Consider the following 25,158-nt stretch of genomic DNA (forward strand, 5'->3'; position numbering starts at 1 on the left):
AATTTTTTTCTCAGAACAAGTATTGATCACCATCTCACACCAAGTAAAAAGTATCGATTCTTACCTTAAAATTCTTATGTAAATGTTACACCAAACACAAATTAGTAGTGAAAACAAATTGCATTAACTGAAAATGTTGGTGCCAAGTAATTGGTTTCCCCATCTTTGAAAATGATGACTTCTGCTCCACAGAAAAGAGCGCATGCAAGTGTTAGGATTCGGATCGTGAGCAATATTGTGATACTATCAGATCGCACAGTTGGTGTATTGTCCTAGTCCCAAGTGTATATGCTTGTAAGTGGCAACTAAATGTTGGTTAATCTCTGTGACTAGGTTTATTGCATTTCGTAAGATTTCAGACTTTGTTCAATAACATCAATCACTGGTTTATCTGGTCCAGACGCTATTACTTCCAGGCTACTTGGTACATTGCTGTGTGCGGCTTTATACAACAAACACCATGGTTCATAAATTTCACTTGAGGGCCAAACGTCATTGGCCTTCCCTCCAAATCAGTGCATGACAGGTTTATTGCATGTATTTCCCAAGTTTAAACTCGGGATCAAAACATTAAATTTGCATTTCACATATATATTATTCCAGTTTGTCCTTGAGATCATTTTAATACACAATCTCAATCATTCACAGCCACATGAAACATCCAAGTATTGATAGTCTTTGAAGAGTAGTAATCTTTCATGAATGATAACATCAACAATCACTGGCATAACAGCATATTTATTGCTTAACTGCTGTTGTCAATACAAACATTCTTCACCATCACTGGTATTGTGACTCATCCCTCTCTGGGGCTGACATTATATAGGACTTACTCCTAGAGCACCGTAGTGTAGCACTTACCACTGTGATGTGATCCATCAACACCATGAAATCATCATTAAAGGTACATAACACATTCCCCATGCTTATAAATGAAGTGAATGTTTGACCATGGGAACACCATTAACATTCAAACTTATAATCTACACAAATGACATTTTAATGTACCTTGTTTGACATGAAGAGTAGTGAGGGAGCCGTAGAAATTCATTTTTTCAAGTAGAAACTTATTTTACTTGTCGTCCGGGTGAGCGAAATGTCCTTGGAGGATAATGTTTCTTTTCATTAACTATGTTTACATTTTCTGTAGGTTTTATCCAGTTCTGATTTGGAGCAAATTTAAACATTGAGAACTGGTTCAAAATAATAGACCTCAAATGCTGGTATTAAATGAGGACCCGTATCATTGGAAATTTGGTTGTCCTCAGCATAATATAATAGTCTCGGACAAGAGGATAAGCGCGAACTTCGAAGGCTGGCTAGAAGTGATACACTTTATCATGATACTAAACAAGTGGTTAGCATCCTCTGTCAATGCCTTCAACGACAAGTCATTCTCTGGATTGGTTATTCACCTGACAACCAACATATGCTCTGCTAACAATCTTCACTACCATCATAGGTCATTCAAGTTAAAATATGGATGAACTTTGGAGTATGTCTTTCAGAGAAAAAATAATTCTCATACACAGGATTATTAGCTGCCAAGGCATTCTTGGAATGAACATGAGACAACAGAAGCATGGAGCATGAACATGAAAACAATGTGTGAAACATGGCGGTTCTTTCATAGACTGGTGATATGTTCAATAATTAAACTCATTCATCCAATCACCCTTACTGTGTTGATTGACCAGAGGCTGGGGAAGAGTGTGAAACTTGGGCATGTCACACAGAAGGGCTGGAGTTGAAATGAAAACATGAGCATCATCATCACGTATACCTGCATTCAAAGTAAAATCTGGAAATTAATGCGTCTCTAATTTGATACGACTGCTGACCCCTAGCGAAAATGACTCGATATCAATGTGACTACCCTCCCCCCACCCCATCCCCAATTGAATGATACATTTATTTACCTTAATCCAAATCAAAAAGCAAATAGTACCGCTTATTAGTACTTCCGTAAAAACAATAAACAGTTTTTTGGCTAAAAGCAACACATAGTTTATATGTTTACTCTGTTGACTGGCATTAAGGAAATTCAAAGGCAATAAAACAATTGAATCTAACAGTTCACTGATTGGTATGCAGAGGTGTCAATAAGCTTGACACAAGTGGGTAGCACTCTTGACCCCAGAAGTGATAACTCACCGGATGCCCATTATGTAACTAATATTCTTTGAATGACATTGTTACATACCAGTTACAACTGCTGCTCAATAAACCTTGTTTGTGTTTATATTCAAGTTGGTACATTGTATTTCCGCTATCCAAAGTGTGCAGTGAGGCCGCCTTATTGTTGATAGTCATTTTGGAGACATAAATGAGAAGTTAATTAATGTGAGCAAAGACCACTCATTTTCGCATTTAATTCACGCTTGAGTTAGTTTCATAATTTACACTACCTCACAGGACTAGCAAAGTTGCTGTCTCATACTAGACGACAAATGCTGTGTACAGAGTATCACCTCACCAGCTTAGTTTCTATCCAGATGAAAGATTTTAAGCAGAAATTGACTTCACAAAAATCATCTGAACTGTTGTGGCATAATGTGAACTAGAATAGACTTAACATATCAAATCTTGTCTAAATAGTATGAAAAACTACCTATGATATTAAATGCTTAGGTCCATTCATGTTTCTGTAACTGTTCAAGCATTTCTATCAAAACAATGAGACAAGACACATAAAAACTGACAGTCAGGATGACCTGGTATATATAGTATATAAGGCAGCAGGTTGTCGGCAGTCGCTGCCTGGTAAGATCCATTCCTTTGTATATTCCAATTTAATACTCCTTTGAAAATGGAAAAGCAAACAATGTCAATATTGAATACACTGTGGATGATTCCGTCTCGTTATGACTAACATGAGACTAGTGCTGACTTGGGGTTCCTGGCAGGTCACAACCTTCTCACTGAACAGTCATACTTGGGCAGTAGTGAGACAGAATACAACATTATAGTTTCAGTAAATGCAAACAACACAACTCATAAGGCTTGGCTTAGAGCATAATCGTGTAAACTCGTCCTTGGTCAATACACAAAAATAACCAAAATGAGCTCCCTCTGTAATTAAATAAGACTTTCCAGCACTCATGCAATAAAATAATAACATAAATATATCCCAATCATTGACTTTCTGTGAGGCAATGATATCGGATGAAATTGGTTTCCTTGGGAAACTTGCTTGCAAACATATCTAGTTATTCTGTAAAAGATGTCTCATTCAAACAACACTGTCACAATCTCACACACAAATTCATACACAAAATAAGCATTTCAGTCAAACATTGAATATATAATATGTATCAATTTCATGTAAACACAAAAGGAACTTTCCATTTCCATCTTCAAAAACAGACTCATGAGTCCAGAGAATCTTGTGCCCTTCCGTCACTAATGACCACACTTCAGTCAGTAGCTGTCGTGCGCTTCAAGCACTTGAAATTAAAAGCATCTTGCTTTTCCAAATTGGATACTAATTACGAAATAGATTCTGAGATCATATTCCTAATTTTCCTAACTATGTCTGACTCAAGGTTACAAAGGTCAAAGTTGAAGGACGTTTCTGTGACCTTGAAGAGACCAGTCTGACCAATTAAGTTGGCGATTTGCTGTAGTATCTTGCGGTCAGTCATTCTACAGAGGGTCACCTGCATGTCCAGCAACTCCTTGATATTCTCCCCATTCGAAGCCTTCTCAGGGAGGCCATTTTCTGACTGACCACTTTCCTTATCTTTCTTCTCCTTTGACCCTCGACTGTCTTTACTTGAGTGTAAATGTTTAGAGGAAGAAGAAGATTCAGATCTTTCTTTTTTATCTTTTGAGTCTTTCGATTTTGTTTCTGGCTTTGATGATTTTCTTGAACTTGATGAACTGCCATGTTTAGACTTTGATGATTTAGATTCTACTTTCATTGGAGAACTTTTAGATTCATTTTTGAGAGGAGAGGATTTCCGGTTGTCTGAAGTGTTCTTGGAGGGTTTGGGTGAATTGTGTGAATGGTAGTGAAGCTTGGTGTCCGCAGAGTGAGTGGACCTGACATCCTCGTCCTCACTGTCACTACCGGAGTCAGGCTTCACAGGTTCACTATCACACTTACTGGAGCTGCTGCTGGAATCATCCTCCGCCTTCCCCTGCAGGATCTTCCTTGTCATCTCCTCCTCATCCTCCGAGAGCGACGATAAGGTTGAGCTTTTTGGTGTTGGCAGGGGATGTTTAGGGCTTGCACTTGAATCACTGTCACTCTCGGAATCAAGCGTGTCTGTTTTGACGGGAGGGGGGCTGGCAGATCTAGAAGGGCTGTCTCGGAGGGGGGATAGCAGTTCAGTCTCAAGTTTAAACTCTGGCAAAGACTTACTCAAGCTAGAAGATCCCTTAGAATGTGAACTGGAGCTGTCAGACTTATCTTTTTTCTTGTCTTTATGAGATTTCTCTTTGCGATGTTTGGAGGAAGATGACTTTTTCTTTGACTCACCCTCTTCAGATTTATTTTTTTTGCTTGATGACTTGTGAGACTTGTGTTTGGAAGACTCAGTGGTGGAGGAGGTGGAGGAGCTTCTCCTCATCTTCTTCCCCGACGTCTGCTCTGTGGGAGACGTGGTAGAAGGGCGTTTCTGACCCGTTGTCTCTCTAGAGGATGAAGATGAGGAAGAAGAAGATTTAGAAGTCTTGGGTTCCTTGGACGCAATAGGTTGCGTGCCTGGGCCAGAGGAGGAGGAGGAGGAGGATGTGACGATGGCGGAGGCATGGGATGACTGCGGGGTGGAGGGTTTAGACACCACACTGCTGCTGCTACCTTTGCTCTTTGAGCTCTTTTCCTGAAACAGACAGCAGAGTGTCAGCTTCTGTGCATACAAGTTAGTGAGCTTGTTTGCTTCACAGCCGCTTCGGACCATATTGCAGTGATATAGGTATGTCAGCCCAATGTGGGAGGAAAGCCTGAAGTGTTGCCCTTCTCAAATGTCCACCACTTTGAGCATGGGATGGTGAGGACAAACCTAGGAACATTAGGAGAGTCTAGATTTGAATCAATGATCATAGTTTTGGTCATGCCTAATAAGGGATGCAAATGTGCTAAATGAATTCTTGTGCCAAAGATGATTTGACCATCCATGCCCCAAATACTCACATACTCTAGCTCATTGACTGTATTGAAGTTCAAGAGTTGTCTGTCCAATAAAATGAATCAGACAGAAATTATGCTATGTGATGTTTAGATGATGATAAGGTTGAGTGGGTGACTGTTTTTCTCCTTGGTCAACAATATTCCATCACTGCAGACAGTAATGTCGTTATAGTGGTTATAGCCAAGTCAACCAGTGGTTGAAAGCATAAGCATCAATCCATGCTATGTGCATCAACATGTAGGCCCTGTTCCACCAAACAGTCTTACCACTAGTACGATCGGAACTCCATTGAGACTTAAGACAATCGCATCGCCCAATATCACTTCATGAAGCAAGGCCAGAGCCTCATCTTAGCTGTGGGGAACTTGGGCTGAGTAATAAGCCCACAAGGAGGTCATTGTGACGGGTTACATCTGATAGATTCCGAAATGTAGTATCAAATCAATGTAGTGTTAATTCTGTATTTCATTTTTAGAAGTTTCATTTGGAAGCAAGCTGGTTAGCCAATTTCAGATTTAAGTAGTCAGTTCTTTTACCAAACCAAATACAAGGAAACATCTGGTGGAATAGAGGTAAACATTATTTCAAGTCAACAAGGCTTGAACTACAGGACAGGTTGGACCACTGAATAACAAGAGATAATGTTTCTACCAATTGGGCTTATTTGTCAAGTGAACATTTTTATTTGAGATGAGGGAAGAAAGTTTCTATACTGAAGCTCATTAGATAGAATTAAAGGTTGCCAGTTGGGCTACCTATCTTTTTATTTTCACTGGCAAGACAGAAAAGAAAATAGCCACGGGTAAGTAGGCAGGTGCTCTTTGCACACTGCTGCATGTCATGCCTATGCTATCATAAAAAAAATATCTTCAACCACTTGTCGCCATACGTTCATTTTGATAGTGACATTCCCATAACATATTTTTTGCTCATGATTAACAACCAACCATAGCTCCTGTTTACATCAATAGTAATAAAATCTGTTTAAAGTCATGAACCACCTCATTTCTGGCTTGCCTTATGTGTAATTGAATCTCTGTTTAACTTTGTAATAACGTTAGATATCTGACACAAGTCTTCGATTATAATATTAAGTCAAAATATTTTTTGCCCCTACTTTAAATTTGGAGTATCCATTAAGTTTATATTACAGACATGTCCCGGGCCGCATGATAGAGAACTCATTTTGCTCAATTTAATATGAACATTCTCAGACCCATGTTGGACGCCAAAGTGGCGATCATAAAATGTCTAAGATGGGAATCGAACCACGGACCTCCTGATTTGAGGTCGGACATGTCCACATGATGAAAAATATTCACCCCGTCAGCAAGCTGACAAGAAAAGGATGACCTAGTTGTGGCTCACCCTGTTGTTGTTGCTGCTGCTGCTGGAGGAGGAGGAGATTCCGGCCGGTCTCTTGTTGCCAGTGTCAGGGGTGATGGGGGGTCCGAACAGTTCAGTGAAGGGTTGCTGGGAGTTGCTGTTATACTGCACCTAAACACAACATATACATCACAAATCATCAAGTCATTCTAATGTTTTCTTATTTTGCCTCAGCAGATTCCTGCTATATCATGGCAGCCTTAAAATAACCCTGTCAGAACAAAGCAGGCATTCTCAGCAACTTTCAATACCAAATCGACAAGACAATCCAACTTTGTCACCTCTAACCCAGGCAGGGTAGTGGGAACCTCATCATACCCACAAGTCCTTGAGGGTATAGACAGTCTCAGCACAAGAGCTTATGTTCTGGGTGTCTGGAGCATGCTATTCATATAGAGGTATTATTTGTGCCAAACACTCCTTAGAAGTAACCATTTTCATCATATACTTGGAAAGATTTCCACCTATAATGCCTGCTTCATATTTTGCTTGGATTAGAGCAACCTAGGCCTTCACAAATGATATTTAATACTTCTAGCCAGGGCTTATGAGTTTTTTAATTTCAAAGCAGGAGTTACACATGAAATGCTTTGCAAAGCAAATGAAAATGTAACCATAGTAACATATATAAACTCACAAACTTGTTGAGAGGAAATAATGTGATAATGAACTAACACAATATATGCACATAAGATTCCTGAATATGGTCAACATTGTTTGTCAACTGCTGTGACAAGAAGCCCAGAACAGGTTGTAAAGTTTCAACATTCAAAACTGACGTGTGGGAATCAGGCATCTTACCTTCATGATAAACAAACAGATGACTATGTCCAACTATGCATGTATTCCATGAAGTGTGATTAACCCACATATATCTACATCCAACTGTGGTACTGATGCTCGTATTCCCTGTAGACCAACAGGTGATTATTTGCAACTATGGCATAACCACAGTATTACATGTGGTGAGATACACCTCCATCTGGCAGCAGGTACCTGGACTACCACCTGTCTTGTTACAACACACAAGCTCAGGTGTGGAGATCACTAATTACCCAAGCTGACCATACACGGCGGAGTTCAGAGCCAAGCTGAACATGGGCTCGTTAGCACTGAGACTTAATTAACCTTCCTTATTGCAAGCTGTTAAGGTGTTTGTCGCAAACCTATTGTAACTGTTTGTTAATTAGACAAACACTGGTTTATGTAGTTTAGCTTTGATCCTGTAGAATGGTAGTGTAGGAAAGTCCTGCCACAACAACAGGATTAGACAGGCATACAAGTCTATTAATGCCAAGGCTTGTTGAATCCGAAATGAATTCTCGTTAAAAAACAAGAAGTCAAATCTTTTTTGTTACGTTAACCCTTTTGAAGCTGGTATGACTGTGTTAATCCTGTTGTTATTATACCAAGTTGCTCATCAGTGCAAATCACTTGGACCACTTGGGAACAATAACACTACGGATAACTTGTCTGTGAAACAGGCAGGACATTTTTATAATTCATGCACCTTTTTTCCTTTGATATTCATGTCCATTTTGAAGAAATTCAAGTAAATTCCTGCAACATTCCCTGAAATGAAACTTATTACCTACTTCAAGTAATTTCCAGGTGGTTAAAACACCATCCCTGCCTGCCATGAAAACACTCACACCACCTGCCATGACAACACCCACCCCACCTGCCATGACAACACCCACCCCACCTACCATGACAACACCATCCCCACCTGCCATGACAACACCTACTCCATCTGCCATGACAACACCCACCCCATCTGCCATGACAACACCCACCCCATCTGCCATGACAACACCTACCCCATCTGCCATGACAACACCCACCCCATCTGCCATGACAACACCTACCCCATCTGCCATGACAACACCCACCCTACCTGCCATGACAACACCCACCCCATCTGCCATGACAACACCTACCCCATCTGCCATGACAACACTCACCCCACCTGCCATGACAACACCCACCCCACCTGCCATGACAACACCCACCCCACCTGCCATGACAACACCCACCCCACCTGCCATGACAACACTCACTCCACCTGCCATGACAACACCCACCCCATCTGCCATGACAACACCTACCCCATCTGCCATGACAACACCCACCCATCTGCCATGACAACACCTACTCCATCTGCCATGACAACACCCACCCCACCTGCCATGACAAACTCCTACCCCACCTGCCATGACAACACCCACCCCATCTGCCATGACAACACCCACCTCACCTGCCATGATAACATCTACCCCACCTGCCATGACAACACTCACCCCACCTGCCTTGACAACACCCACCCCAACTGCCTTAACACTCACCCCACCTGCCATGACAACACTCACACCATCTGCCATGACAACACTCCTCCCAACTGCCATGACAACACCATCCCACCTGCCATGACAACACTCACCCCACCTGCCATGACAACACCTACCCCACCTGCCATGACAACACCATCCTACCTGCCATGAAAACACTCACCCCACCTGCCATGACAACACCATCCCACCTGCCATGACAACACCCACCCCATCTGCCATGACAAACTCCTACCCCACCTGCCATGACAACACCCACCCCATCTGCCATGACAACACCCACCTCACCTGCCATGATAACATCTACCCCACCTGCCATGACAACACTCACACCACCTGCCTTGACAACACCCACCCCAACTGCCTTAACACTCACCCCACCTGCCATGACAACACTCACACCACCTGCCATGACAACACTCACCCCAACTGCCATGACAACACCAACCCCACCTGCCATGACAACACCATCCCACCTGTCATGACAACACCCACCCCACCTGCCATGACAACACCATCCCGCCTGCCATGACAACACCCACCCCACCTGCCATGACAAACTCCTACCCCACCTGCCATGACAACACCCACCCCATCTGCCATGACAACACCCACCTCACCTGCCATGATAACATCTACCCCACCTGCCATGACAACACCATCCCACCAGCCATGACAACACTCACCCCATCTGCCATGACAACACCCATCCCATCTGCCATGACAACACTCACCCCACCTACCATGACAACACCCACCCCACCTGCCCTGACAACACTCACCCCACTTGCCATGACAACACCCACCCCACCTGCCATGACAACACTCACCCCACTTGCCATGACAACACCCACCCCACCTGCCATGACAACACTCACCCCACTTGCCATGACAACACCCACACCACCTGCCATGACAACACTCACCCCACTTGCCATGACAACACCCACCCCACCTGCCATGACAACACCACCCCACCTGCCATGACAACACCCACCCCACCTGCCATGACAACACTCACCCCACTTGCCATGACAACACCCACCCCACTTGCCATGACAACACCCACCCCACCTGCCATGACAACACCACCCCACCTGCCATGACAACACCCACCCCACCTGCCATGACAACACTCACCCCACTTGCCATGACAACACCCACCCCACTTGCCATGACAACACCCACCCCACCTGCCATGACAACACCTACCCCGCCTGACTTCAGCAGCTTCTGTCGGAACTCTTCAGTGGGGTTCTGGAAGGTGAGTTTCTCACAGCGGTTGTGGTTGATGGACGGACCACCTTCAGCGTTCAGGTACAAATCATAGTTAAACCTGAGCTTCTTGGGCGATTCCTTGTTGCGGAAGTAGATGTCGATCGGCAACAGGAAGCTGGCGTAGCCCGACTCGGTCACCTGATACGGGGGCTCTTTGACAGCTGTAGGAAGAAATGTCTCCATCAGACAACATGGACTATGTGACGTCAAAACAATGGTAGAACACGTGTTGACACGTCAACCCATATCAATTCTCCTACAGACACGTTGAATGTTCATGTGAAAAAGTTTGTCATACGACATGTCACAACATACAATTTGTTTATTTTAGTGCTGTTTTCATTGTCCACAGTGTTTCATTTCACAACATATCCTGTCACCCACAAATCAAACATAAAATATATGAATTATAATCTTTGCTCGTATTGAGTTTTCTGATTCTAATCCATTCCTACTAGGGATGGCATGAGTCCCAATTTACTAGGCCTGTTAGATTCACTCCATTCATGAATTGAATTCTTTATTAGTGGCCACTAGAATCGAATATTTATTAATATACAATCATGTGCATTTACATACCCTGTACCTAAAACATCCATAAGAACATATGATATGCATAGATTTCTTTAAAGGCAACACTCTTGTAATATTTAATTTGACAGGAATTTGGTCACTGGTCATTGTAGCATTTGAGCAGATACTAAGACTAATGTATAATATAGATAATTAACAAACCATGTCAAATCATTTATGTTGTTAATTTTTCACTGAATATAACAAATAATACATCAACTGCTGACTTATTATTGTATTCGTGAATTAATATTCGTATTCATCAAGCTATATTCGTGATACAAATCCTATTTGCCTCATAGGTTATTCATTGCAGCCCTACAATTTACTACCCAGGTAAGGTGATTCCTAACACGCCCATGGTATCCGCCAAACACAATCTTTAACAATTACCTCACTACACATGGACAGGCTAAGAGGACAGCCTGTTAAAGACACAATTTACCTCATTAATACCATTATATGAAATAAGTGCTATAAACTGTTTTCATAATTTTCCAAGACAGTGTCAATCTACAATATGAAAAAGGACACACAAATAATAAATTTGTCTTCTGCTTAACAAAGTCTGACACCTTGTGTATCATTATACATGATACCCTCGGTCTTTGAGTGAATGAGTATGGTTTTACGCCGCTTTTAGCAATATCCCAGCAATATCACGGCGGGGAACACCAGAAATGGGCTTCACACATTTTACCCATGTCGGGAATCGAACCCGGGTCTTCGGTGTGACGAGCTAACGCTTTAACCACTAGGCTACCCGACCGCCCCCTCGGTCTTTGAAGTACAGTATACTCCCTTCTCCTATTCTTGTGGGTTCTAATTAGTAAGTGCGAGGAGATTGTGTGTCGCTAAATTTTCCAGAATGTTCTGACTATTGGTAAGAATGAAATCCTAACATAATGAGGAAGTGAAAACATGGGTTATCAGGAACTATTTGTTTACATTCTGTACCTGGTTCTCTCAGGAAAAAAGATGAGATTGTACAACATCCTGCCTGCTGATAACAGATGTTTCAGCCAACGCCCCTTTTGGAAATACAAGTTTTCACCACTTTCCTCCAATGTATCAACAACTAGATTTTTGTTTTACACAACCAGGCAATTTATTTTCATCCATAAGAAAGAGGTAATCCCATTTGCTTTTATTATCATCTTAAAAAGTCTAGTTGTCAGGTCAACAAATAAAGTATGTATTTTTGTCATCAAATAACCACAATTAATGCAACAATACTCTATATTCTATTGTTACATACAGTCATCGTTAACTGTGTCACACTGCTTTCAAACTGTCGATATCTGACAGTCTCCATGCATGGGTTGTCAGTTTGTTCAGTGAGTGAGTGAGTGAGTGAGTGAGTGAGTGAGTGAGTGAGTGAGTGAGTGAGTGAGTGAGTGAGTGAGTGAGTGAGTGAGTGAGTGAGTGAGTGAATTTGGTTTTACGCCGCTTTTAGCAATATTCCAGCAATATCATGGCGGGGGACACCAGAAATGGGCTTCACACAATGTACCCATGTCGGGAATCGAACCAGGTCTTCGGCGTGACGAGCGAACTCTTTAACCACTAGGCTACGTGACCTACCCTGTCAGTATGTTCAGGCCCGACTTGCCTGACCCAAGAAAATATAGTGTCGCTCAAGTGGGAAAATATAATTTCTTTGCCCTCAGGCAGGTAAGAAGATCAGCAGTATTAACTTTGGAGCTTTGAAATTGCATCGTGCATTTGACAACTGCAGATGAAGTACCTGACTAATCATTTTCTGCACATCTCCCAGCTGATGCTTCAGTTAAAGTTTTGTTGTCAGATTAAAGTTTTCTTCTTTTCCTGGATGTAACACTAACATGACAAGTTGAAAATCAGACTGGGCATAAATATGTTTAAGTAGGACATTTTGCTATTTGAAGCTCACTGCTCCATGTCTCATCATGTGATAACAGGCATCTTTATTCACCAAAACTTCTCATTTGATTCAGCAGTGAAACTGTGTCACATAGTGAAATATGTGGAAGACATCAAACTAAGGTCACAAATAATGAGTTAGAGAGTCGTTTTTTTCAATATAGAATTTGTATTCAGCATGACCATCAGGTACAATTCACACAAAGCATTTCAACACACACACATCAGGTTTTCTGAAGTGTGTCCTAATCCTTGGACCACCAGGACTAGAGAAGACATCTGTGGACCATGTTGGCAGGACCAGGGATTTACCTAGGTTTTTTTGGGGGGGTCCAGGAGACTAACAATTGTAGGGGTCACAGGCTAAAATGTGGGGGTCCCACGCAACAAAATGGGGATCCAAGAGAAATGTCAAAAATCGTATATAAATTTTTTAATTAAATTAAAAAAAAGGTATATTCTTTTTTTGTCTCTATTTTGTTCAATATGTGAGGTGGTGGTGGTGAAATGGGGTTTAACGTCGCGTTCAAGATTATTGCACTTGTATAGCGACGTTTGTTCAATATGTAATATCAGCACAACATTTACTCATGTTTGAATGCTGAATTTACCCTCGAAGATGCACTCAACTTGCCCTGCATAAAACTTTCCCAAATCTTGTTTTGCCATGCTTTGACCCTGATCTGTACAGAGACATGCTTGTGCATGCTCAGAATCTGTTCGTTGAAAATAGATATAGAATTCCAAAACTGAAATGAAACGACAAATACTAGGTTTACTTACTGTAAGACTGACAGGGAGGCCCTGGTTGCACAATGCAAATTTTGTGATATGACTGTCATAACTCATATACCTATGACAATCATAGCACTACCATCCCCGAGGTTTTTGAAGAATGGGGTATTGGTCCCATCACGTTTAACAAAACAATACACACTTGTGTGTTATATGCACCTTTTATTTTTGGCAATTTAATTCTGGAAAAATATATCTGTCATACATAAACATTTCAGGCTGTCAGCATAAACCACGAAATTTATCTTTCAACCCTGTTTTTTTTCACCAAAAAAATATTCTAATAAGAGCCCCCTGTTTCTAATTTTGAGAGTGCCCTGGGCGCTTACTACGTTGGCTTACTACGTCGACTACAGTATCTTGAATCCCCATATGGACTGAAATAAAAGAGTCATTTACAGTGCTACATTTGTAAAAACAGAAGCATTGAAGTGACTGACACTTGCATGACTGAATGAACCACAGATCATATCACTCAGACTCATGGGATGGTTTATGTTTTGGTTTTAATTTTCAGCCTGGCATCATGACTACACATCCTTGACTAAAATGAAAACTCAGTATCATTTTAGAATTGACCAATCAAAAGGCTTCAGGGCAAATTTGAAGAAAAACATTTCAATTTTTACCCAGCCCTTTGAATGACACACCAGCTGTTTAGATATTACCAGGCTTCTGTGGAGATCACAGGGAGAACTTACCTACAGATCGCAGCAGCAGTGACCATGGTGACTGGCTGACAGAGTGAGTGTGACGTGCAGCTAGATTTGGGCTCTATATATACACACACACACGAGATCAATACTGGGAGAGAAATGCTGACTCAGGCTTCCTGTATCATTACAGTATCACACACCTGGCCCTTAGTGTCTGTGTGTGTGTCACGCCAATATTGATCAACGTCAGTCTCTTCAACTGTCACCATGAAGCGTTCCGCTTACCATGCTTACTGTGGTTAGTGAATACATTGTTTTTTTCTTTACATTTTCTTTGTTCTTTATTTCATAAGAGGGTACATTTTTTTATGAATTTGTTAATTAAGAATTAAACAATGAGCTTCTTGTAGCAGTCTTTGCAAGTCCAGTTGTACTCAGCATATCCTGTAGCAATTAGGCCACATGGCCACATCAGCAGGACACTGCACAACTCTGGTGCACCTGTCAGTAACATCTGCTGCATCCACCACACTAAGAGCGAGGGTGTTTGTGAGTTAGTGAGGGAGGGAGGTTCAGTTAGGTGGTGAAGTGAGGTGAAATGGGGGTAAAGTCACATCCAAGATTATTCCACTTATATAGCGATGTGCGTCCGTGCGTGCATGTTTTTGTACTAGTCCGGACTGATGCTGATTTGTACTGCTAGCCCACTGAGATACCATGGCACAGTTTAACATGAATCCCCCACTCAGACACAGTATACTGACTCCGAGCCAGCCACTCGTTGATTTAGCCCCTCAATGCTGAGTGCCAGACAGGGTAACAACAAGTACCATCTCTTAACGTCTTTTGGTAGGATGCTTCCAGGGATTGAACCCAGAACCTTCCGCTTTCTGGGCGGACGATCTACCACTAGACCACGGAGGCAGGGGTTGAGTAAATGAGTGGATGGGCAAGTGAGAAAGTGGATAACTGACTGAGTGAGTAAATTGGCAACAGTTAGAATAAGTAAGTGAATAATTGATTTCAGTAAATGGCCCTCTTACAGTTACAGTGATTGGGAACGAAAATTTCTTCATGGGCTTATGTATGGTCCCATAATTAAAAAGTTTATAGACCACTTTTTGCTGCTGATAAATACAAAGGGCCATAAATTCAACAAAACTGAAAAATTATTGCAGCTGAATAACATTTAATCCTTCATAATCATAATCTTGAACTTCAAACAATAGCATGTCATTTCCTCAACAATATTGCTGTGCCAACTTCCAAATGAAACTATAGTTGTCCCTCACTATAACGCCCTTTATGATACCACAGAGCCGTTTAAACTATGGGATAATCAATGGCTCCCATAAAAATCATTATTTTCTTTCACATCATCCCCAATATCAACAAATCGGGACTGAATTACTTAGTTAATCTTGTTGTTACACTATCTGGTAATACAAAGTGTTCAATATAAATCTTGATTTATCTTTGTAATCTATTTTATTAATTTTATTCAAAGTTTCATTCAAGACGTTTTACATTAACTTCGGTGAAATCACGGGTGAACTGACTGGCAGATCACACCAACTCAGCGATATACATATATACAGCCACCACAATCAGATTACCATGATTGACGCCTTGAAAGGAACCTTAATTTTCATAGAGCGGATACATATATCATAAATGTCATACCTTGACTCATTTAAAGCCACATTTGTTTATTTTTTGAATATTATATGTGAACATAAAGTCTTCGCTATCGAAACAGCAATACCATGGGAAGCCTCAACAGTGACTTGTCAAACTTTTCCACACATAAAAATAGTATACAGTGATCTCATCTCTACACATAAAACAATGCCTAGCAAAACCACCAATACAATTGAAATGGTAAATCATCATGTCCAGTGATTATTTTCTCGCAATAACATCATTCTCTGTGACCAAGTTTGCAAACTCCTGCATTGTTATTCACCTAGAATGTAGTTTTTGACAACACTGTCACACGAAACTAAAAAAATGATTGATATTGAATGAATGATTAAGGTAGTGTAAGCAATGACAGCTGCAAATCGGGGATTCATTGGTCGTGATGACGAAAATAAATTGTGTGTGTCAATCAAAATATACTTGTTGGTAAAAAACTACTGCGCATGCAGGCACCTTACAGCAATTTTCTATGTGCTGTTTTTTACATTATCAGTGAATTGTGCATGGTGTATGACCTTCCCTCTCACTGCTCTCCTGATGGCTGCTGACATGACACTTTATCATGAAGATTGACAGGGTCAATGTTGCTTTTTTTCAGGTCCATAAACAAGTATTGACCTCACATGAAGTCTATGATAGTTATATTACATACTACTCCAAAGAGGTTAAAGAACACTAGATTGTTTCAAATAACTATAGTTAATCTGTCAAGGCTGGTGGGTACTGTGACACTAAGCTCATGTCAGCTACAATAACATTAGGAGGCTCCAACAACCTCGCAGAGATATCTGATTGGCTGAGGCTTAAAATTCCACTTCCAGGTAATGCCCATTCTATATTTTGTAACTCATCATACCTGAGTCAATAAGCATACCTGTCGAATGACGTGACCGCTTCTCGCCTAATGAATATGGTAGAAATCTTTGCATTATATAACAGTCTGTACAGAAATCTTTTGAGTCTACAAGACCGTACTTGGCTATACAAGCATACTTTTCTATAGATTTTGATGTTATTATTACTATTAGATTATTATTAGCTGAGTTTACAAGACCTAACAGAACTTTACTAGACTCGGGCTTCAACTCAACTTCACCATAACAAGACCTAATCTGTGGACTACCAATAGTAGCATGAGCAGGTGAGGGGTGAAATTACACCTTAAGCATGTTAAGTCTGTGTTTCAGTCAGGTTTAAATTATCCACAAAACTGTTACCATGGTTACTGTTGTCGTGAATACAATACATAACTGTAAGGGAACCAATAATAGGACTGCATGGTATTAAAGGTATACTGCAATACGCTTTTTAAACGATATACGTACTGCAATATTTTCTCTGTGTACTTGTAAATTGGGTAAAGAAAACAATTCAAGTTTTTTTATTTTTTTATTGTTTAACCTGAGTGAATAAGTGCGTAGCGTTACATGCCGGTTTAAGCAATATTCCAGCAATATCGCGCGCGGGGTGGGAGACACCAGAAACGGGCTTCACACATTGTACCCATGTCGTGTGTTTAACCTGAAATCCATGATTACAAAATGATGGCAACAGGCCATCCAGTGAGTGTGTTTGTTTTTTATGGCACTGGGGGAGGGTGGGGGGAGAGAGACAGAGGGAGTGGGACATCAGAAACAGGTTTCACGCATTGTAACCAATCGAACCCAGGCCTTCAGTGTGACGAGCAAACGCTTAAACCACTGGGCTACCCCACTGCTCCCCTATATCATTTTACAGCGGTAGAAACTAACATTCTTGGTCCACTAGTCCTAATAATGATAATATTAATATATAGCAAAACCATTAAAAATGGCAATTTTCTACTAGTCCTTATCATACCTTACCTATTGGGCAGTTTGGCAAGGACTATAGGACTGGTGCCAATTTCTAACCCTGTTTTACGTAATTTATAAGACAATTATGATCAATTACACGCATACTGAAAAAGCACCTGGCTTTAGCGGTATACCATTGGATTCCCTGATCATGCTGATCCATGCTTATTGCTTAATTTAACTGTCGTAGGTGCTTATCGCCATATATATATATATATATATATATATATGTATGTATATATATATATATATATATATATATATATATATATATATATATATATATATATATATATATATTATATATATAAGTAATTTAAATAGCCCAGATAATTGTGGTATCTGGAAATATGCATGCAAAAAAGAATATGTGACAGATTAATCGATTGGGCCCCCAACAAATTATCACAACTCCAGAGCCGGCTGTTTTTAGGAAAGAATTCCAAACAGTTGATAATATATTCATTACCGATACAGTTATCACAAATTATTCATCTCTGTAAAATGTAAGGCTTTCTTGTGAATTTGGAGATTCAGTCCCTGCTGTGTTCTGCAATCGTAGAATCTTTTGCATGTTTTGTGCATAACGTGCAGAATTTTGCATTTTTCTGCTGCAGAATTCGTCAAAAACACTGCAGATACTTAACATAGAAGTTGAAAGATGGTTTTAAATTTGTGAAAGTGACCTAGGTTTACTGACATGAGCAGTCATTATATGAATTGTGCAATGTATTAATATAATAATTTCAAATAATTATGTGAGGTGTTTGTGTTACATGGTAAAAAGAAACAACAATTAACAAACAATCTTTTAACATTGTATGTTTTGAACAATGGTTAAATGAAATCAATATCCTGATTTTGATCATGCATTTTGAAGTGAAGTTGACTTTCGTATTATTGATTACTAGCAGTGCATGCCTGTATGATTCACTAGTGATCACCAGATTCACTTCAATAACCTGTTCAAGCTGTTGAAAAGTTAATCAGAAAAATGCCTGCAAAAAACAGGAGAAAACTAGGAATTCATGAAAACTAGGCTTAAAAGTTTACAGAATTGTGTGCAGATATATAAAAGAAAATGACTGCAGAAGTAAGATAGTTTGGGCGCGGAATACAGCGGAATACAGCGTGAACTGGAGATTTATAGATTGCTTTGTTTCAGTTCCACTAAGTTATTTGCATATAACATTGTTCTTTCAGAAAGTACAGTTATTGATCTTCAAATTGCATAAGTTATACCAATATTGTGATAAGTGGCAACTTCAATGATAAAAGTAAAGTGACAGCACTTTTTACAAAGCAAGGACGTCTAATTCAAATAAAATATTTGATCTAAAAAATAACCTCATAGAAATTTACCAACTCAGTATTAGGGAGTTTATCTATCCAGATCGTGGTATATCATGGTTCAGGGTTTCACCTTGACTTACGAAAGTTGGGGTCCCAAGGACCCGCAATAATTAATTTTAAGGGTCCTTGATAAAGTATTGGATCTGCTTGCTTTACCAAGAGAGTAATGTTATTCTGAAGCAGGTATGTATGCAGTCGAACCTTATTGTGTCAAACTAACTGGGATCTGGAAAGAAGTTCCAAGCTATCTTAGTTCGAGGCACCCAACAAACATGACAAAGTGACTTTCTGAAAACCAAACATCATGTTGTGAGAGATTATTACCAGGCCCAGATGCAACACTAGATTTCAAGGCGTTTGTAAATTTCAACGCCAAGATGAGTGGCGAGTGGGATGAGTGGAAGATATTCTTCTTTTTTTAACTGAACGAGCGATTAGGCGAATTTTAGGCATAATTTGGATACTTGGGACTCCCAAATGAGTTCAGACAGATCCGAGTTTAAAGGATGAAAAATATAGGTGAGGTGAGGTGAAATTGGGTTTAACGTCACGTCCAAGATTATTGCACTTAAATAGCGATGTGCATGCACGTGTGTGTGTGTGGCTGCTTGTACTAGTCCGGACTGATGCCGATTTATGGTGCTAGCTCACTGAGATACCATGCCGCAGTTTAATATGAATATCCCACTCAGACGCAGTATACTGGCTCTACCACTAGACAAGGTAGACACAATTTTATGGATAACAACTTCTTTAATACTGTAAAAATAGATCCTTATACTGTTGACAAGCAAGACTGAATGAGGGACATTAGTACAGAATATATATAGTTGGTGGAGGATAAACAGTAACAATAACTGCATACATGAGTGGGATAACATTTATACCGAAACGTCGCTTTTGAAGGTATTAAAGAAGTCGTCATCCATAAAATTGTGTCTACCTTGTCATCCGTCAACTTCTAAGTAATGCCTATCAAACAATCTACCACTAAACCACGGAGGCGGTCAATGAAAACTATAGAAGGAAACTGTAAGGAGCAGAAACTCTGTAATGTGTACACACGATTCTGAGTTTCACTTTTGTTTGGGATGCCACTTCTATGCCCTCTATCCCAAAATATTATGAAATATTCCTACAGTGCAGAGATTCTACCTCTTGCACACAATTCTGAGTCTCACTTTTGTTTGGAATGCCACTTCTATGCCCTCTATCCCAAAATATTATGATAATATTCCTACAGTACAGAAATTCTACCCCTTGCACACGATTCTGAGTCTCACTTTTGTTTGGAATGCCACTTCTATGCCCTCTATCCCAAAATATTATGATAATATTCCTACAGTACAGAAATTCTACCTCCTAAATGCAGAACTGTGGTCAACAACATTATTCAAAGTACCGTATTCGACCCATTAAGCGCCCAGGGTGCTTAATAAAAGACACAAAGGGTGGGCGCTTATTAGGGACAATTCAGGTCAAATTGGCGTAAATTCATCAGTAAGCCTTATCATATTTTCTTGAGAATAGTGCGCACTTTTTTTCGAAAAAACTCAGCTGTGTAGAAGGGGGTGCGCATTATACACGAATTAATGAGTTTTGATGTTTTTTCCCCCATGGAAAGACATTACTGTGAGCACGTAACACCGGAAATACCATGTCAACAAATCCATACTAAAGTTCGCAAACTATTCATGTTATTACACTGTCTGGCTTTAAAAAGTGTTCTTTGTATATCTGGACTTTTGTTTGTAACTTATTTCATTAATTTTATTCAAAATTCCTTTTAATATTGGTTTACTTAATTTCGGCGAAATCGTGTGTGAAGCGATCGGAAGATCGCACAACTCACCATTATTAACAGCAACCACGGTCAGATTACCGCTATTGACACCTTGAAACGAACTTATATGAACGATTCTATGTCAACACGTAATTCTCGCGATCACACGGTGACGCACGGGAGCCTTGACGGTGACTTGTCAGACTGGTTCCATGTAAAAAATAATACCCGGCCATAGGGATCAGCTGCTTCGCTTAGGGTTATTATTATTTTAAATATGTTTAGTAAAAGCTGCATCTCAATTAACAAGATATTATTATTCCTGATAAAAAAATAGTTTCAGATACAACTTTTGCCGATCCTTGCATTTAAAATCCTGTAAAGTTATATCATTGTGTGTGTCTTGACCAAATCACAGGTAGATTCCAAGAAAACGTGTACAGCTGATTGCTGTGTCCGGCTTAGTTTACGAGAAAATACACAAGGTAATCTTAATCCCTGGATATAAAACGATGCCTAGCTGAACAAAAAATACAATTTAAACGGTAAATCAACATGTCTGGTGATTTTTTTAACTCAAATTTCGAATTTGTATACTGACGAAGTTTCTCATCACCCGTTCGTTTGCCTGACTTCGCTGAAGGGGTACGGTGTAATTTTTTTCTGCGCATAATATTCAAAGTCACAAATATGTAAAATAAACAGAATACAGTCATGCCCCGCTTATACGTACTTCAAATATCCGGAAACCTCGGTTCCCGGACGATTTTCATTTAAAACGAAATAATTACTATATAAATGTTCGGAACTGGGAAAGGGGCGGGGGGCGCTTATTGGGGGAGGGGCGCTTAAAGGGTCGAATACGGTATGTGTAGCAATACATTTTGGGTGGAATAAGACGCAGAGAATATACTTAAAAAGCACCTCTATCGCAGTCTGACGGACTGTGAAGTCATATCATTTGAATCGCAATACGTGGTGTGAGAGGTCATTATAGCAGGGTTAGAAACTAACAGGTTTTGTCCACTAGTCCTTATAATGATAACATATAGCAAAACCCTTAAAATGGGTCAATTTCAGGGATGGGGGAGGGGCGCTTAATGTGTCGAATACAGAATGTGTAGCAATATATTTTGGGTGGAATAAGACGGAGAGAATATACCCGGTAATTAAAAAGCACCTCTATCGCAGTCTGACGGACTGTGAAGTCATATCATTTGAATCGCAATACGTGGTGTGAGAGGTCATTATAGCAGGGTTAGAAACTAACGGTTTTTGTCCACTAGTCCTTATAATGATAACATATAGCAAAACCCTTAAAATGGGTCAATTTCAGGGATGTGAGAAGGTTTTCATGAAAAAAGAGGAAAAGTCTAGGGAGGTCTGGGGGCACGCCCCCACAGACATTTTTTAAACATTTGATTGTATTTTAAGCAATTTCGTGCAGTTTGGACAACATTCAATCCAAGAAATGTAATAGGTCAATGGCAAAAGTTTATAAGTCATATAAACAAGATGGCAGATGCAGTAAAATTTCGAAGTTAAATCAGTACTTTTAAAAAATCAGGCATAGCTTCCGCGCACCTGGCTACCCGTCAGGTCTGGGAGCAATACTACCATAAACTTCAACCCCCATCCCCCAGACACAAGGACAACTGTCACAAGCGTGCAATGTCTGACCCTTTCCCCATGTTAAATCATATTGAAAAAAACTTACCTTGTACTTACAAAAAAACCAATTGCAAACATAAGACATTAATACAACATATATCCCCATGTTATGGGTTTTTGGACGCTGGAAAAACATTCATAGTTTTTCTCGCTAATCACATGAACAACTGTAAAACATCTCATTCACTAACAGGCTAAAAGACTACTTTATCTTAAAAACAAGCCATCATCTGACTCTGAGAATTTACAATTTCTGTACGACGCCACAGTGTGCAAGTATTCGTGATAGAAAGCGTATGATGTCCGAAAACCTATGCTTCTGAAAGCTCCGATCGAAAACAGGACAATCACCGAAGGTTGTCCTGTTTTCGATCATATTTTTCGGAGTGGTTTTTTTTTAATCTTTGATTATATTTTTACGCGGAGGATGATTTTTTCCGAGGACTACTGTTTTAAAAAACGTGATTTTCCGCGTTTCCGCAGAGATTTCACATCCCTGCAATTTCTACTGGTCTTTAGGATACCTTTACTATTGGGCAGTTTGGTAAGGACTACAGGGCTAGTGCCAATTTCTAACGCTGTATAGTGGTGTTCAGATTAGAACAAAACTTTCCAAGGCTAGCTTATTTATTTAGGTGGCCACAATTTCTACTTACAAAGTATACATTAGGAGACTAAAGAATGATAAATGTGAAAAAAGGAGTAAATACAGGGACATACTTAGGTTAATGGGTATTTCAGGGGTTTCTTTAATTCAAATTGACCAACTTTTCAGAACACTGGACACAACTGATGCCACACACTCAACATACTCGCTAACACCAAAGAGATTGCATTTAATTTTGTCCTAGTACAATCGAGATTGACATACTTCATTTATGATGTGTATAGATTTATGATACCTAGTGATTCGAAACCTTTTCAAATTTCCAACCTTGCAACCAAATTTGCTGACGAGTTTAGTTTCAAATAAAATTTACAGGTATCAAATCAAATTCAAAACCTATACATTGACAACAAAGTAGTTTTATCTCCAAAGGAATCTCTGCATGAAGTTTAAAGTGATTCAGTCTTACTTCTCTTGGGTCTGCTGAAGGTGTCATGGAGGTTGAAAACAACTTTTTCAATGAAATGCTGAATCTTTGATCCGTCGGGACCTCGTACAAACACTGTCCAGTCATGTGTGAATCCCTCCGACGTTGGTTTTTTGCGGAAACTTGCTGTGTGGCCAAGTTCGATTGTGACCTGAACTTGGCTTTGTGACTGAAACACAGAGAGGCCATTTCTAGAGAACAGTATTCACAGGAATGTTCTGTAATTGAAATCTTAAATCTCTGCAAATTGAAACAAATTATGAAACAAAAGGACTGCATATAAGTATATAACTATATAAGCGATGACCTGTGCCATTTAATATGTTCATTTTGTATCTTATTTTAATACCCAAGTCAGGACCTTAGGATTTACCATTGTACTGAATAGACTTCCAGTTTGTACTCAGTATTGTCTCAGAAGGTCCGATGGGCTTTCAATGAAGGTTCGAACCACTCAAAGGGCTTAAGTAAAGTCAACAAAGTAACTTAGTAATAAACGAAAATAGTGTGAGATACACAATAACAAATGACAGCAGAAATCACTTCCCAAATGAATAATTCTGCCAATGAGGGGATTCCCCCAAAATTATTGATACCAAATAACTGAAAAACAACCTTTTGAATAAACAAAACAGACACTAAAATTACCCACAATTTGTCAAACTGCTATAACAGTAATAATAATGATTTCATATTGATATATTTATATGAACCTCTTGTCTGCATCTACAAATTATGCAAAGATCAAAATTAGTTACGCATAAAAAACCTATATTGATTTATTATTCCTAGGATAAACAGATATATTTGTAACTCTTCAGATACTCAGATATATTTGTTTCTCTTCAGATATACAGACATATTGGTAACTCTATAAAGTGTTAATAGTCATATTCACAATTGCGAATGAATAATATGCATTAATTTAAATTACCTTGAAATTACCATGTAATACAGACATACAAGCGTTAAGTACGGGTGGCATCAGGGTGTTATTTACCAAGATGAGAACAAATTATGTGTGATAGCACTTGAGTTCCATTGGTAGAATGTTGGTTGAGCACTGCAACGCGCAAGCGATGCAGGTTCAATCCCCTCAACAAAATGTGGGGGCTAAATGGAATGGGCAAAAGTGCATCCAGTATTGTTGAGAATTTTGGTGGCGGATGTTTCTTTAATTGTGACATACTTCTGTGGATCAATTTATATTGAAAGTTCCAACAATGTCCTAAATTGGAAACACAGACCTCTCCTCATCACTTAACTAAAATTATGCAGTGGTTTGTTTGGTGGAGCGGTTGGTTGGATAAGAAGTATATTGTGCAGGAGAAAGTGAAAAGAAAATGAAAGAGAAAACAATTCCACGTATATATCAAATACTAGCATCTCATGATGCTTGTTAGACTAATCACGACCATGAGTATTTGTTACGACGGAGTTGACACATGAACTGCATTGCCTCCTTGCCATTGACAGCACATTAAATCAACTTTGGCGGAATTTAGTCACTTTATATTTTACGTATCGGTTAAAACTTGTAGCAAACTTACCAGTTGTGACATTTTATCCTGAAATATTTATATAAATAACCTGTGAAGGATTAAAACAATGAGTAGATTTGTAAACAATCATTTTTACAGATCAACCG

The 25,158-nt window shown here is 39.7% G+C and overlaps 1 protein-coding gene across 1 annotated transcript; it reads right to left on the reverse strand.

Annotated features, from left to right (window-relative positions):
• Positions 1 to 708: 708 nt before the first annotated feature.
• On the reverse strand, positions 709 to 25,157 carry LOC139450614 (protein AF-9-like). Its single transcript, XM_071235172.1, has 5 exons — positions 25,061 to 25,157; positions 23,493 to 23,679; positions 10,082 to 10,308; positions 6,504 to 6,632; positions 709 to 4,826 (listed from the first exon to the last, which is right to left on the reverse strand). Exons 1-5 carry the CDS (start codon positions 25,070 to 25,072, stop codon positions 3,489 to 3,491), a joined length of 1,893 nt encoding a protein of 630 aa, XP_071091273.1. The 5' UTR covers positions 25,073 to 25,157; the 3' UTR covers positions 709 to 3,488.
• Position 25,158: the final 1 nt, after the last annotated feature.

The sequence above is a fragment of the Haliotis cracherodii genome, unplaced genomic scaffold (genome assembly GCF_022045235.1).
Source record: "Haliotis cracherodii isolate W230 unplaced genomic scaffold, xgHalCrac1.p SCAF_1, whole genome shotgun sequence".
Taxonomy (NCBI): Eukaryota; Metazoa; Mollusca; class Gastropoda; order Lepetellida; family Haliotidae; genus Haliotis; species Haliotis cracherodii.

What these genes read in the sequence shown, in the direction of transcription:
- LOC139450614 (XM_071235172.1), bottom strand. An exon ending in AGCTGCTGAAGTCAGGCGGG is followed by an intron (nt 6,633 to 10,081) that starts GTAGGTGTTGTC and finishes TGTTGTGTTTAG; the next exon opens with GTGCAGTATAACAGCAACTC. An exon ending in GCAGCAGCAACAACAACAGG is followed by an intron (nt 4,827 to 6,503) that starts GTGAGCCACAAC and finishes TGTCTGTTTCAG; the next exon opens with GAAAAGAGCTCAAAGAGCAA.